The sequence below is a fragment of the Schistocerca piceifrons genome, chromosome 10, assembly GCF_021461385.2.
Source record: "Schistocerca piceifrons isolate TAMUIC-IGC-003096 chromosome 10, iqSchPice1.1, whole genome shotgun sequence".
NCBI classification, from domain to species: Eukaryota; Metazoa; Arthropoda; class Insecta; order Orthoptera; family Acrididae; genus Schistocerca; species Schistocerca piceifrons.
In genome coordinates this window covers 110,229,385-110,244,112 of record NC_060147.1, presented here as the reverse complement: position 1 = coordinate 110,244,112, position 14,728 = coordinate 110,229,385, and the positions used below count along the sequence as shown (strand labels likewise).

General features: G+C 41.5%; 1 protein-coding gene across 1 annotated transcript in view; it reads left to right on the top strand.

The window, feature by feature from the left end:
- Nucleotides 1-14,728, top strand: part of LOC124718731 (synaptic vesicle glycoprotein 2A-like) — a 153,261-nt gene that overhangs the window by 36,930 nt on the left and 101,603 nt on the right. Inside the window, exon 6 of the mRNA XM_047244348.1 lies at nucleotides 1,192-1,466. Within this exon, the coding sequence (XP_047100304.1) occupies nucleotides 1,192-1,466 (275 nt within the window). The remainder of the gene's footprint in view (nucleotides 1-1,191; nucleotides 1,467-14,728) is intronic.

Below are 14,728 nucleotides of genomic sequence, written 5' to 3'. Positions count from 1 at the left end.
CCATTTTGCTGGGAAAATTTTAAAATTCACCTCACGATCTGACATTCCAGTAGTGGTTTGGTTAGTTACTCCACAGTTGTTGGCATCCCTTCCTGATCCAGTACTTGATGTTCCAGTATCATTTGCTCAGTGAATCTGCATTTCCTATTGCCTCTTCATTATCATCTGTCAGATTGGCTCGGCGGAATTCCATTTATGTGTTCAGTCCCACTGCTGTGGATCGCCATGGACACAAGTTGTCTCTTCTAGATTGACAATTTAGTGTTTCAGTAATCGTTTGATCACTTATCACACAAGTGCTGGTATCTCTTCTTGATGCAAGACCGGCTTGTACAGTGCTTTTGCAACCAAGGGCAGCCTCACTTCCATGGATAACCTATCTGCTGAGACCTCTTCCTGACCCAGAGCTCATGTTTCAGGATGGGTCTGGTCAGTGGATCTGTAACTCCCAGCACCGGTTTATGATCCAGTACTTGACGTTTCAGGACTTTCTTGGGTGTTTATTCTGCAGAACATAGGATAATCAACTACTGTGAGTTACCATCTGCTTCTGAGCCTCTTCCTCATCCAGAGCTCATTGTTTCAGGACTGGCTTCATCAGTGTATCTGCAGCTCTTGGCAGCTCTTACTGATCCAGCATTTGACGTTTCAGAACTGGTTGTTCAGTGATTCTGCAGAACGGCAGCCCAACTTCTACGAATTACCGTCTGCACATGGGGCTTCTTCCTGATAGAGATCCTGGTATCTAGAGATTGCATTGATTGGTAATCACACAACTCCTGACACCTTTTCCCGGTCCAGGGCGTGACATTTCAGGACTGTCTTGAAGGGTTTTTCTGCACAACATGGGCATTCCAACTGCCATGAATCACCTTCACACCTGAGGTCTGTTTCTGATCCAGGACTGGCTTCATGAGCGTATCTGTGGCTCATGTCTCCACTTACTAATCAAAGACTTGACTTTTCAGGACTGGCCTGGATGGTGATTCTGCAGAACATTGACAACCCAACTGCTGTGAATCACTCTATACTCGTCTGGCCTCTTCCTGATTCAAGGCTGAGTGTTTCATGACTGGCTTGGTCTCTGTATCACCTGAACCTGATAGAGATCACTTTGTGCTCTTGGCACATCTTCCTGGTCCAGAGCTGAGTGTTGAAGGACTGCTTGGTCAGTGTGTTTGCAAATCCCAGAACCTCTTCCTGATCCAGTACTCGACGTTTCAGGACTGGCTTGGGCGGTGATTCCTCAGCCCTGGGCTGCCCTGCTGCCGTGGATCACGATGCGGTCCTGGAGGGTTTTCCTGATCCTGGGCGCTGTTCCCAGCGCCGCCACCTTCCTGGGGCTGTGGCTGCTGCTGCCGGAAAGCCCCAAGTTCCTGCTCGCTGTCGGCAGGCACGACGAGGCGCTCAACGTCCTGCGCAAGATGTTCGCCACCAACAGCGGCCTCCCACCGGAGAAGTACCCAGTGAGCCAAACTAAAAGCACCTTCCTTGCTTCAGCATTACTTGGCGTCCATAGGAGCCAAGCGTTTCAACACGGGTCTGCACTTTCTAGGCACCTAACTGTTGCACAGCTTGTTTCTCAGGATTCCATACCTCAAATGCAAAAATTATAGCATCGTTGTTTTCCGTATGTCTGCCTGCCTGTCTGCCCGCCCGTCGTCTGTCTGCCCAACTGTTCAGAATCCTTTTTCTCAGGCAATCAGGTTGAAATTTATGGTCGCGCGGGATTAGCCGAGCGGTCTCAGGCGCTGCAGTCCTGGACTGTGCGACTGGTCCCGGCGGAGGTTCGAGTCCTCCCTCGGGCATTGAAGCATCCCCAACTCTCTTGTGGTTCTCTTTTTAGGTACTCCACGTCGACGTCTGCTCGTAGATACGTATCGTCGGTAGGTTTTCCGGCTTTACTTCCCGATGTGACAGCGACGACTCTCCGATGGGGTGCGGGCCTTGTGTTTTGCTATTACTGCGAGTCTTGTAAATATCGCTTTTATTTAATAATTTGTCCGGCTAAAACTCTCCCCTTTCGTGATTAAGACAGCCTGCGCCACTTTTCGGCGGGAGTGGGGGTGTCAAAGAGTCACAAAAGTTCATATTAAGCAGTCCGTAAAACAATAAACGTTCATTTCAGTTAGAGTGCTAGTTAATGCCTACGCTTTCCGCTACATGTTGTTGACCTACTGCTGAATAGCTTTGGTTCCGAAAAACCTCCACTGATTAGTACTAGGTAAATGAAATAAGTACAACACACTTGTATTTCACTTTCACTCTGTATTCAAGGATTAAGATGGTGATGGGTGATGGTCTATTTAAAAGGTCCCTAGCCTGGAGGAATCTAAATAGTCCGCAAATGCCGATATGCATGCGCTCTAAGTCCAGATCCGCAACTAACGGCACACGACACTTTCAAAAGTCCACACGTTAATATCTGAATACCGATACCTCTGAATTCACTCGCATCAGCAGATAATTTGAGTTTCTGCCGTCTCTATGTCCGTAAAGTTCCAATTTAGCTTTAAAGTCCTAAAATCCCGTTAATACTCCGTTGCTACCAACAGTCAGAGATCGTACACTGCATCACTTTTAATCTCCGTAACATTCTAACAGTTTATCGTGAATCTTAACACAATAAAGTCCAATATAATTATTGTCTCCTGACTGACACGGGTTCCCCGCCCTTTAACGAAACAATCAAGAAAAAAAAGGCCGCAATAATGACGACCAGGCCTTTTTATCGGTTTTTCATCACAAGAGTTTAACATCACTGCCTTCTCCATGACGGAGCTTCCGTGGATTAAACTACTTGCTGATATACTATAATTTTGATCTGCAATTACCGAACTCTGATTCTACACTATTTTCCCCTCTAAAAATTCTATTCTTAATTTTAAATTATTCTTTCTATAGCTTTTATCACTGCAAACTGAACCGGGGTGTTACAGCATGGATGTGTGTGTTTGTCCTTAGGATAATTTCGGTTAAGTAGTGTGTAAGCTTAGGGACTAATGACCTCAGCAGTTAAGTCCCATAAGATTTCACACAGATTTTATTTATGCCACATACTAAGGTCTACGGTTCCTAGGTGGGGTAAAAAATGTATACTTCCAAGTCAATCCAGTCAACAGGTACGACCATTTATGTCGCCTATTTTGATATTCGCAAATACGTTCATTGAAACGTTCAGCTAGAGTCATGAAATTTGGAAAGATGCAAGGTTTCACTGTACAAGTACAGGAAAAACTTCTAAAATTGTTAAATTGTAATTATAAGCATATAAAATTTCTACTCTTTTAAGATCCAAGTCGTAAGCCGGACGCTTTCGATGAACTACGAGCGATTAGCAAAGTATCCGGAAAAAAGTGTAAACTAATGAATTTTATGTTAACCTTATGTTATGCGTATTTATTTGTTGTACAGGGTGACCCAAAGGCTCGATAACAAAATGGTTCAAATGGCTCTGAGCACTATGGGACTTAACATCTGAGGTCATCAGTCCCCTAGAACTTAGAACTACTTACACCTAACTAACCTAAGGACATCACACACATCCATGCCCGAGGCAGGATTCGAACCTGCGACCGTAGCGGTCGCGCGGTTCCAGACTGAAGCGTCTAAAACCGCTCGGCCACACCGGCCGGCTGGTTCGATAACATTTGAAAAGGCATTATTTCACGTAATAACGCAGGTAGAGAGACAAAACTTGACAATCGTTTCTGAAATGACTTGGGGTTTTATTGAAATCAAAAAACGAGTGCAAAAACCGGCCAACAGATGGCGCTGGACAGCAACATGACAATGACGCAGCATGAGAATAGTGCATAGAGTGAGCTGCAATGAGAGGGGGAATTGAGAGACGCCAGCAATCGCGGCATGTTCACTTTACATCTACATCTACATCTTCATAGATACTCCGCAATCTAGAGTACAGTGCATGGCGGAGGGTACCATGTACCACAACATGTAGTTTCCTTTTCCACTCGCAAATGGAGCGAGAGAAAAACGACCGTCTGTATGGCTCCGTATGAAGACCGATTTATTGTATATTATCTTGGTGGCCCTTACCCGCAACGTATATTGACGGCAGTACAATCGTTCTGCAGTCAGCTACAAATGAAGTGCTCCAAACTGTCTCCATAGTGTATCTCGAAAAGAACGTCGCCTTCCCTATATGGTTTCCCATTTGAGTTCCCGAAGCATCTCCATAACACTTACGTTTTGTTCGAACCTACCCGCAATAAAACTAGCACCCCGCTTCTAAATTGCTTCGAAGTCTTCCATCAATATGCCTTGGTACGGGTCCCAAACACTGGAGCAGTACTCAAGAATAGGTTGCGCCAGCGTCCTATATGTGGTCTAACCGAAGTTGATCGTTCGCCGTCCCCTACCAAAGTTCTCACGTGCTCGTTCCAGCAGTCCGGAACCGCACGACTGCTACGGTCGCAGGTTCGTATCCTGCCTCGGGCATGGACGTGTGTGATGTCCTTAGGTTAGTTAGGTTTAAGCAGTTCTAAGTTCTAGGGGACTGATGACCACAGCTGTTAAGTCCCATAGTGCTCAGAGCCATTTGAACATGCTCGTTGCATCTGATATCGCTTTGCAACGTTACGCATAGATATTTAAACGACTTGACTGTCAAGCAGGACGCCAGTAATCCTGTATCCGAACATGACACACCTGATCTTCCTACTCACCCGCATTATCTTACATTTTTCCACATTTAGGACTAGCTAGGGTCATTCGTCACAGCAACTGGAAACTTTGTCTAAGTTGTCTTCTGTTTTCCTAAAGTCAGTCAACTTCGACACTTTATCGCTACGACGGCATCATCAACAAACAAATGCAGACTGCTGCTCACCCTGTCTGCCAGATCATTTATGTATATAGAACAACAGCGGTCCTATCACACTTCCCTGGGGCACACCTGACGGTACCCTTGTCTCTGATGAACACTCGCCGTGGAGGACAACATACTTGGTTCTATAATTTGAGAAGTCTTGAGCCGCTCGCATGTCTGTGGACGTATTCCATATGCTCGTACCTTTGTTGACAGTTTGCAACAGACCACCTTGTCAAAAGCTTTCCGAAAATCTAGAAATTTTGAATTTACCTGTCGCACTTCATCCGCAGTTCTCAGTGTATCATGTGAGAAAAGGGCAAGCTGAGTTGTACACGAGCGATGTTGAAACTTCCTGGCAGATTAAAACTGTGTGCCAGACCGAGAGTCGAACTCGGGATCTTCGGCTTTCGCGGGCAAGTGCTCTACCATCTGAGCTACCCAAGCACGACTCAGCCCCCGTCCTCACAGCTTTACTTCTGCCAGTACCTCGTCTCCTACCTTCCAAACTTTACGGAAGCTCTCCTGCGAGAGCCCACCACAAAAGATAAGAAAATACACTTGGTTTTTTAACTTTTTTTAATAACGTATTTTCATAATAGGCATGATCATATAAAATGTAATAGTCAGCCACCCGGATGCAAACATTTTTTTAAAAAAACTGATTAACCAGATTTCGATAATTCTAAAACTATCTTCATCAGAATGTTGAAAGTTACCTAGAAAAATATATAAGGTATAAAGAATACACATAAAATAGATAAATGTGTGAAAATTCTCAACTAAAACCAGAAAACTGAAATTACATGTAATCACATAACAACTTCAAAATTTCAGCACCAGTGCTCTCGTCAAATGACATGTTTGTGTTCCATGAGTCAAAAATAAAAATCATAATGAAAAATAACTCGTGGAACCTAAATATGTCATTTGACGAGAGCCCTGGTGCTGAAATTATAATGTTGTTAAGGGATTTCATGTATGTGCAGTTTTCTGCTTTTAGTTGAGAATTTTCACATATTATCTACTTTATGTATATTATTTATACCTTATATATTTTTCAAGGCAACTTTTACCATTATGATGAAGATAGTCTTAGAACTACCGAAACCTGGTTAATGTGTTTTTTAAAAAATGGTGTGTAACCGGTTGGCTGACTATTACATTTTATATAATTGCATACACGGTTACTGAGCCCACAGACGAAAAATTTTTAAAATATCAGCCAACTGATCTATAAATAGGGTCCAGAAGCTAAATATCTCTTTTAGCGCAATCCTAGCTATACCAGCGCATTTTCCGTAATTTGTACACAGAGATGCGCGGGCCGTATTTCCACAATAAACTTAAAAATGTAAATTTCGTTAATTGTCATTGACTTTTATTCACTACATGCGCTTTAAAGATGTACATTGAGGCGACAAAAGTCATGGGACAACAGTATCCACATATACAGATGGCTATATTACAGCGTACATATAGTATACAAATAAAACGGTAGTGTATTGATGTAGTCTATTGTACTCAGGTGATTCACGTGAAAAGGTTTCCGGCGCGATTATGGCCACACGACGGCAGTTCAGAGACTCTGAACGCGGAGTAGTAGTTGGAGCTAGAAGCATGGTACTTTTCACTTCGGAAATTGTTACGAAATTCAGTATTCAGAGATCCACAGTGTCAGCAGAGTGCCAAGAATACTAAAAACTTCAGGCATTACCTCCCACACGGTCGAAGCAGTAGCTGACGGACTTAACGACCGTGAGCAGCGGTTTTTGCTTAGACATGCCAGTGCTAACAGACAAGCAACATTTCGGGAAACAACCGCAGAAATCGAGGCGGGACATAAGATGAAATCTGGCTTTACTGGGCTATGGCAGCAGACGAACGACCCGAGTGCCCATGCCAACAGAACGACGTCGCCTGCAGGGTTTGTCACGTTAATGTATAACTACATTATTTGTACCAGTGCTCCCATACTGTTGTAACGGAGTGTTAATTTCCTTCCTTTTTTATTGTTATTCTGCCTAAGGACGTTATTAATACTGATAATTTACACGTTGCCTTTGTACGCCAATTGTCACATGTTTCTCGGCGCGAGCGCCACCTGCCCTGTTTTCAGAGTTACTACGCTGGCCGATTACATTTAGTGGGTTGTGAGTTCTGCAAGCTCCATGAGCTATTTTATATTAACGTGACAAACCCTAATTCTAGGGCTATATTTTATTTTTGACACATGGATCTATTCCGACAGTTGTAAAAACGACGATGGTACATTAGTCCTTACTGATGTAAATTGTAAGTACCAGTCGTCGTTATCATACTTCTGTAATGCAAGAGTTCTCTAATTTGTCTTAAAATTTATTCTTGGCTTATAAGTTTCATACTTTTCTTATGTAAGCTATGATGTTCATTGACCTTAGGTTACCTTCTGAAGAAGACAAATTTATATTTGTCGAAGCCTAGGTAAAGAATTTCTTTATCCATTGCAACTGGTCGGCTGTTTATAATTTTATTTTAAGAAAATATTTCTTTTTTTAAATTTAAAACCATATCTATGAAAACTAGTATTTCACTTCTCTGTTGAATGTAAAGAAATATGTATTAGGGAATGAAAGTTTCTATGGAAATCTCACGTCAGGAACGCAAAAGGCATGATTAATCAAAACCTTGAGCTCTAGCAACCAGAATCGCTTTATGGTCAGAAGTACATTCGGAAAAGACCATGCTTCAGTAGCCTTACGTAGCGTGAAAAGTTTAGATTTACAGTTTGTCAACAACATAAAATTTCGGTTAAAGAGAGAAAGAATTCTTTGCAGTCCGTACAGTCTACTCGAGTGAAGCAGCGGGCGCTAACTTAGAAATTATATAGAGAAGCAACTAAGAATTAACAGAAAACATGCAAGTTTGTGTGTGCATGTGTGTATGCGAGTGTTTATTCAAATGACCCGTTGAAGTCAGCAGACGATGACTGATAAAGAAATTACCAATGGAAAATAACGAGTAGTGAAATGCAAATGAAGCTAAAGGTAACGACGCAATTTGTTGCATCATATATCGATTACGATCTCACATGAGTGACTAACATAACGTATAACGATCACTGCCCCGTCAAATGCCGCATTTTTAGTGTTTACATGGCACTTACTAGAACTACCTTACTACCCAATATTAGCGCCGTTGCATTAAAAGCCAAGTAATTCGCGCTAACACCGCTGTGTGGCGCTAACTGTACATCCGAGCTACGACGACAAGAAAATTATATCAGTGAGCTCACATAATGTAATTGCAGATATTATTTCATAATAAATCACTTAAAGCCTTAATAGGTACGTGTCTCAGATTCCCCGGGAATGTGTTAAGTTATTATCGATCACGAAATTAATCTGTGCCCATTCAGTTGGCGTCAGCTGTCGCTTATATAAACATTAATTTCATTAATGCATAACCCTTCGATTCAACGATCGTCATTTTTGGTATTATCTCGTCACTAATTTTTAGAAGGCGAATAATTGCCTGTAAGAAATATTTAAACACAAACATAAGAGGAAATGGCAATTGAAATTGTGGTGAGGTAAGCCCAAGGTAGTAGAGATGAGCAATCTACGCCTAAGATAGTAAAGATGTGGAATCCGAAACATGTATTTGTTTAAAAAAAATGAAACAGTACAATGTAGTGCTTAGAAACAATGAAACAGCTTGTCCTTTGTAGTCGTATAGGCCTACAGATTATATCATGTTGAATGTCTATATTGCCACATGAACACAAATGAGGTGCGAGAGCGCCAATCATCGCAGAATGTATGAAACTTCGTCAGGTGTCTTGGCAGTTTCGTACCTCCTGCACCAAATGCACTGCTTTCGTGTCATGTGACTTTCCAGTTGGCTGAGGATAGATTTTTGTAAGTTTGACATAACAGATCTTGCCAAGCTCGTTTCCCTGTATTCTAGTGCCTAATTTTGATAGGTTTTATGGGAGATAATCTGCATGTGCTCTTGAAAAGGCGTATCATGAGATACAATTTATTGAGATAGCATTCTCTAAATAGAGGCACTGAATTAAGAAGTTATGCCCATAAGGTCTGCAATACTTTATCCATCATTTATTTAGTGGCTGGGTGGTAACATGACAATAGGGTCACATACCTGTTCGCACCATTTTGCCAGCATGAATTATACCTAGAAAAGTGCTTTTACAAATTCTTCCTATTGGCAGCTGCCAGAAGCAATTGATTCTTGTAAACTTGGAATTAAATGACAGAAAAATGATTTTTTTAGTCAGTCCAGTGGTCTTAATTCAGTCGCATTTGTTATACTGCATAATTATACGGATCAGAGCAGCGAATATACATATAGAAACAGGCTATAAAACATCAAACGATATCAGTAAGATGTATTGCTCGGCTGTTACCCAGACTATCTTGCAAGAATAATTTCAATGAATACTGAATACTAGTGGTTCCCTACGTGTACGTATAAAGAAGGATCATGTTTTTAAAAATAAACAATGTGCTTATGTTAAACAAAGAAGGGCACAATTATCACACAATAAACAAAAATAATTATTATATAAACATTTCAAGACACAAAGTTGCTGATAAAGATACCTCAAAGGTCAATAGTGTGAAGTATGTGGAAGCATTACCAGACTTCAAAAGAAAACTTAGAGAGTACTTGAACATAGCAGTTTTCTTCATTGTGGAGAAATATTTGGAGGGCAGTCCAAAAGAACTAGAACAGTAATTGTCGTCATAAACCAGTTTGAATATTTTTATTTATAGCGTTGATTAAAAAGTTCTAGATGTTTTTATGAAGCTTATAATTTATTAATTTTAAACATACAACTGTAGAACCTTCCAAGTCCTCTAACTGTGATTTGCATTTTATTCCCAACTATTTTGATTATTCGATATCACTCTAGACATTGGTCAGAAGATAAATATGTTGTCTACACTATGTTCACCGATCAGTAACAGCACAATGAACACATTAAAGAAATGAAATACACCTACCGGAAAATCTTGGCTCACTTCACAAGTCAAATGCTGAATCACTATTATTTTTCAACTATTCCCTTGTGGTCCTTGAAGTATAGCACTCCTTGTGGATGATTCACATTTCTTACTCACGGTTAAATTTTACTCACGGTTAATTTGTCACACAGAGCAGGACTGCAAATCTTCAAATGTGTGTGACTTCTTAAGGGACCAAACTGCTGACGTCATCGGTCCCTAGACTTACACAACTACTTAAACTAACTTATACTAAGAACGACACACGTACTCATGTCCGAGGGAGGACTCGAACCTCCGGCGGAAGGGGCCGCGCAATCCGTGACAGGGCGACTCAAACCGCACAGCCACTGCGCGAGGCAGAGGACTGCAAAGTGACATGCACACAAATCAAAAAATATCGTAACAGACTGGAGCATGTAACACAATGGTCAAGTATGGCAGCTTTTCATCAAACATTCACAAGTCGGCTGGGTACAGCTCATTTATGTACACTTGATAGAACTGGAAAACATGTTAAAACATTTCAAAGTAATGCAGAGATCGGTATGTTTCCTTGAAGTATAAAATCCAGACTAAAATTTAAACCAAGTCGTACAGTGTAACGCCTTTGTGATACCAGTATGTCAGATCTGGCTCCAAACCACTTACAATTCTTGCTAAAGAAGTTTGTTTGATGTACAGGTATATGTATTCCCTCAAGTACTCACAGCAAGCAGATGTATTACCATTTTATTATAAACTTCCCCTGGAAATTAGAGATGAAGTTAAGTTGCTGTTGTATTGCAGTTTTTATCACAGTATCAGGACGCCAAAAACAGAAGTATCAAACTACCATTGCTGATTTGCCTGAGAATTATTTATGATACAAAAGTATTAAGATGCCTGTATTGAGAAAAATCCAAACATAGCACATTTACAAAAATAAACATACAAACATCGACATATATAAATCAGATAATTGTCCTGAAACACATGAATAAATAAACATACTCAAAAAAATTAAAGTCACTAAATGGTGAGCAAAAACGTGTCTTCTGTGGGCAACAAATGTGAGAAAAATATGCTTGAAGGCAGCTACATATAAGATTTAGTGGACTAAACAAATTGCAGTCAAATACAAATTCAGGGCACATTGTCCAGAGAAGAACAAAATCAACTGAAATTTTACTGTTTCATTTTTGAGTAGACCTACTGTGCCTATTCGAAGTTGTAGTTTAGAAATATCATTTTTGATGCTTTTTCGCTTGAAAGACGGAATCGTCTGTCTATTATTGTTTACCCCTGCTTTGAAAATAGGCGCTCACATGGAACAGAGGTGGCCATAATACAAAGATGTCGTTTCATTATTTCAAACAGCGTAGGAAACAACATGGTTTTCTCTCCGTCACAGCAATGGATCTTGTGATACGTGTGTCAGCGTCATCTTGATACATATATTTATCAAGCTCGACTATACTTGCAGCACGTGGACAGTGTATACTTTGGATCAACCGTCTTCCAGCTTGGTCAAACTCTTGCCAAATGTTGCCACTGCTAGAGCTGAGCCGGCCGGTGTGGCCAAGTGGTTCTAGGCGCTTCAGTCTGGAACCGCGCAATCGCTACGGTCGCAGGTTCAAATCCTGCCGCGGGCATGGATGTGTGTGATGTCCTTAGGTTAGTTAGGTTTAAGTAGTTCTAAGTTCTAGGGAACTGATGACCTCAGATGTTAAGTCCCATACTGCTCAGAGCCATTTGAAGCATTTGCTAGAGCTGAATGTGCTCACCACAACTGGTTTGGCTGGTAGTGGACTGTCTGTAAAACACCGAGTGGGTTTATGTAGTATTGCACAGCACTTGTTAATTAAGGCATCTTTTGTTTCTTGTAACCAATGCCCAGGTTTTGGAAGTCCATGGTCCCTGAAGCGAGAATCCAATAATGTTCCTTCACAAGTAATTGTTGTATCTGCAGACTTTTGAACGAAGCGGGTACAGATTCCATCCTCAAGTTTAGCAGTTACTGTATTAATGGCTTCATTGCTGCAACCTAAGATTTTCAGTCTCAGACAATGACTTTGTAAACTTTTGCTTAATAAGAGAACTTTTGACAAGGTTACACTTCTTACGCTGTTGATTTCTACTATTACTTGCTCAAAAGGCGATAATATTTCGCAAGATTTTTCAATAACTGACCATACTTCATTGAACGGTTTTGTTTGTGAATCCACTCGGAGGATGGCGAAGGTGCTTTGCAAAGGTTCTTTAACTTTCAAAAGCCTGTCAAACATTTCATACGTGGAATTCCACCTCGTAGGACAATCGTGTTTCGCTGTTGAAATAGGGAAGCCCATTTGCTTCTGAATATTGTGTAGTTTCTCAAGAGCTTGAGGACTTCTTTTGAAAAATTGCACTATTGACATCACTTTTGCCCTTCTGTCTGTAGCTGGTTCAAGGCTCGCTTGCACAATTAAATTCAGTGTGTGTGCAAAACAAGGTACGTGTCACGATTTGCACATCATCACAGCCTTCACCATATTAGGTACATGATCTGAAGTGCAAGCTACAATTTTACTGGTAATACCAAAAGTTGAAGTTACGTTTTGTAATTTACTGGGATTGTTTTCAGCTGTATGCCTGTCATGGAATTTTAAACTAAATAACAAGTATGACTTCAGATTGCAGTTTTCGTCAATGACGTGAGCATAAATCTCATTTTTCATAGATGTCCATCCATAGGTAGTAATGCAGATCTAGGATGCAGCTTGCACTGCAGATCTTACTCGCACTAGTGTCTTGTCGAACACTTGAGAAAGTAAATTGTTGGAAGGCGTTTTTCTACTGGGAGGTACTTAGTTTTCAGTTGATAAATAAGTCATTTTTCTAATCTCTACACTTTCAACTACATTAAACGGAAGATATTCTTTAACAACAAGTCTTAATATCTGTTCGTCTATTTTCTCTCGTTTGGATGTAGGTACTGGTCTTGATGCAAATCCAGTAATCTTTGAAACTTCCTGGCAGATTAAAACTGTGTACCAGAACGAGACTCGAACTCGGGACCTTTGCCTTTCGCGGGCAAGTGCTCTACCACCTGAGCTAACCAAGCACTCCTCACGCGCTGTCCCTACAGCTTTACGTCTGCCAGTATCTCATCTCTTACCTTCCAAACAATACAGAACCTCTCCTTCGCTGGAGTAAATAAACGATGTCATGTCGTATAACGTGACTCATGTCATCCGACATGGCATTCGTCATGTCGTGCAATATAACACAACGTGTCATTAAAATTTAGGGTGCACGCATCTCTAGATTGTGATACTTCCATTGTAGATGCATCACACTCTCTAGAAGCACATAGTGTCTATTTGTTTTTGCAGTTCTCAGCATACATGTGGCAGCCGGTGGAAAACAAATCCACGTCTTCGGTCCCGGGATCGAATACCGCCGCTGCTTAAATTTTCGTTAATAATCAGCATTGGCGGCCGAAGACTTCCGGTATAAAAAGTCACCCTCATCCTGCCAACGGCCTTGTCAAAGAGGGCAGAAGAGCGGACAGAGATTCTGGCCTCTCTTGTCCTAGGGGTGGGAAACTGCCCCTAAAGGCGAAATAGCTATGATCAACGGCATGTGGATGGAGAAGGCAATGGAAACCACTGCATTAAAGACATGTAACGTGTATCCACAGGACATGTGGCCTGTAACTGAAGAAGTGTCATGACGATCTCTCCATTGGCAAAAGACTCCGGAATAGTCCCCCGTTCGGACCTCCGGGAGGGGACTGCCAAGAGGGAGGTTACCACGAGAAAAGGGTTGAATAATCAACGGAAGGATGACGTTCTACGAGTCGGGGCGTGGAATGTCAGAAGCTTGAACAGGGTTGGGAAACTAGAAAATCTCAAAGAGGAAATGCAAAGGCTCAATCTAGATATAGTGGGGGTCAGTGAAGTGAAGTGGAAAGAAGACAAGGATTTCTGGTCAGATGAGTATAGGGCAATATCAACAGCAGCAGAAAATTGTATAACAGGAGTAGGATTCGTTATAAATAGGAAGGTAGGACAGAGAGTGTGTTTCTGTGAACAGTTCAGTGAAGTTCGTTCTTATCAGACTCGACAGCAAACGAGCACCGACAACGATAGTGCAGGTATACGTGCCGACGTCGCAAGCTGAAGAAGCAGAGATAGAGAAAGTGTATGATGGAAGACGGGAATGCAGTTGTAGGGGAAGGAGTAGAAGAAAAGGTTACAGGAGAATATGGCCTTGGGACAAGGAATGGGAGAAGAGAAAGACTAATTGAGTTCTATAACAAGTTTCAGCTAGTAATATCGAATACCCTGTTCAAGAATCATAAGAGGAGGAGGTATACTTGGAAAAGGCCGGGTTATCCGGGAAGGGCCGCGCGGGATTAGCCGAGCGGTCTTAGACGGTGCAATCATGGACTGTGCGGCTGGTCCCGGCGGAGGTTCGAGTCCTCCCTCGGGCATGGGTGTGTGTGTTTGTCCTTAGGGTTATTTAGGTTAAGTAGTGTATAAGCTTAGGGACTGATGACCTTAGAAGTTAAGTCCCAAAAGATTTCACACACATTTGAACATTTTGATACTGGAAGATTTCAGTTAGATTACATAATGGCCAGACAGAGATTCGGGAATCAGATACCGGATTGTAAGCCGTACCCAGGAGCAGATATACTCAATTAACAATATAGTAGTCATGAAAAGTAGGCTGAAGTTTAAGACATTAGTCAGGAAGAACCAATATGTAAAGAAGTGGGATACTTAAGTACTAAGGAACGATGAGATACTCTTAAAGTTCACTAAGGCTGTAGATATAGCAATAAGGAATGATGAGTTACACTTGAAGTTCACTAAGGCTATAGATATAGCAATAAGGAATAGCTCAGTAGGCAGTACAG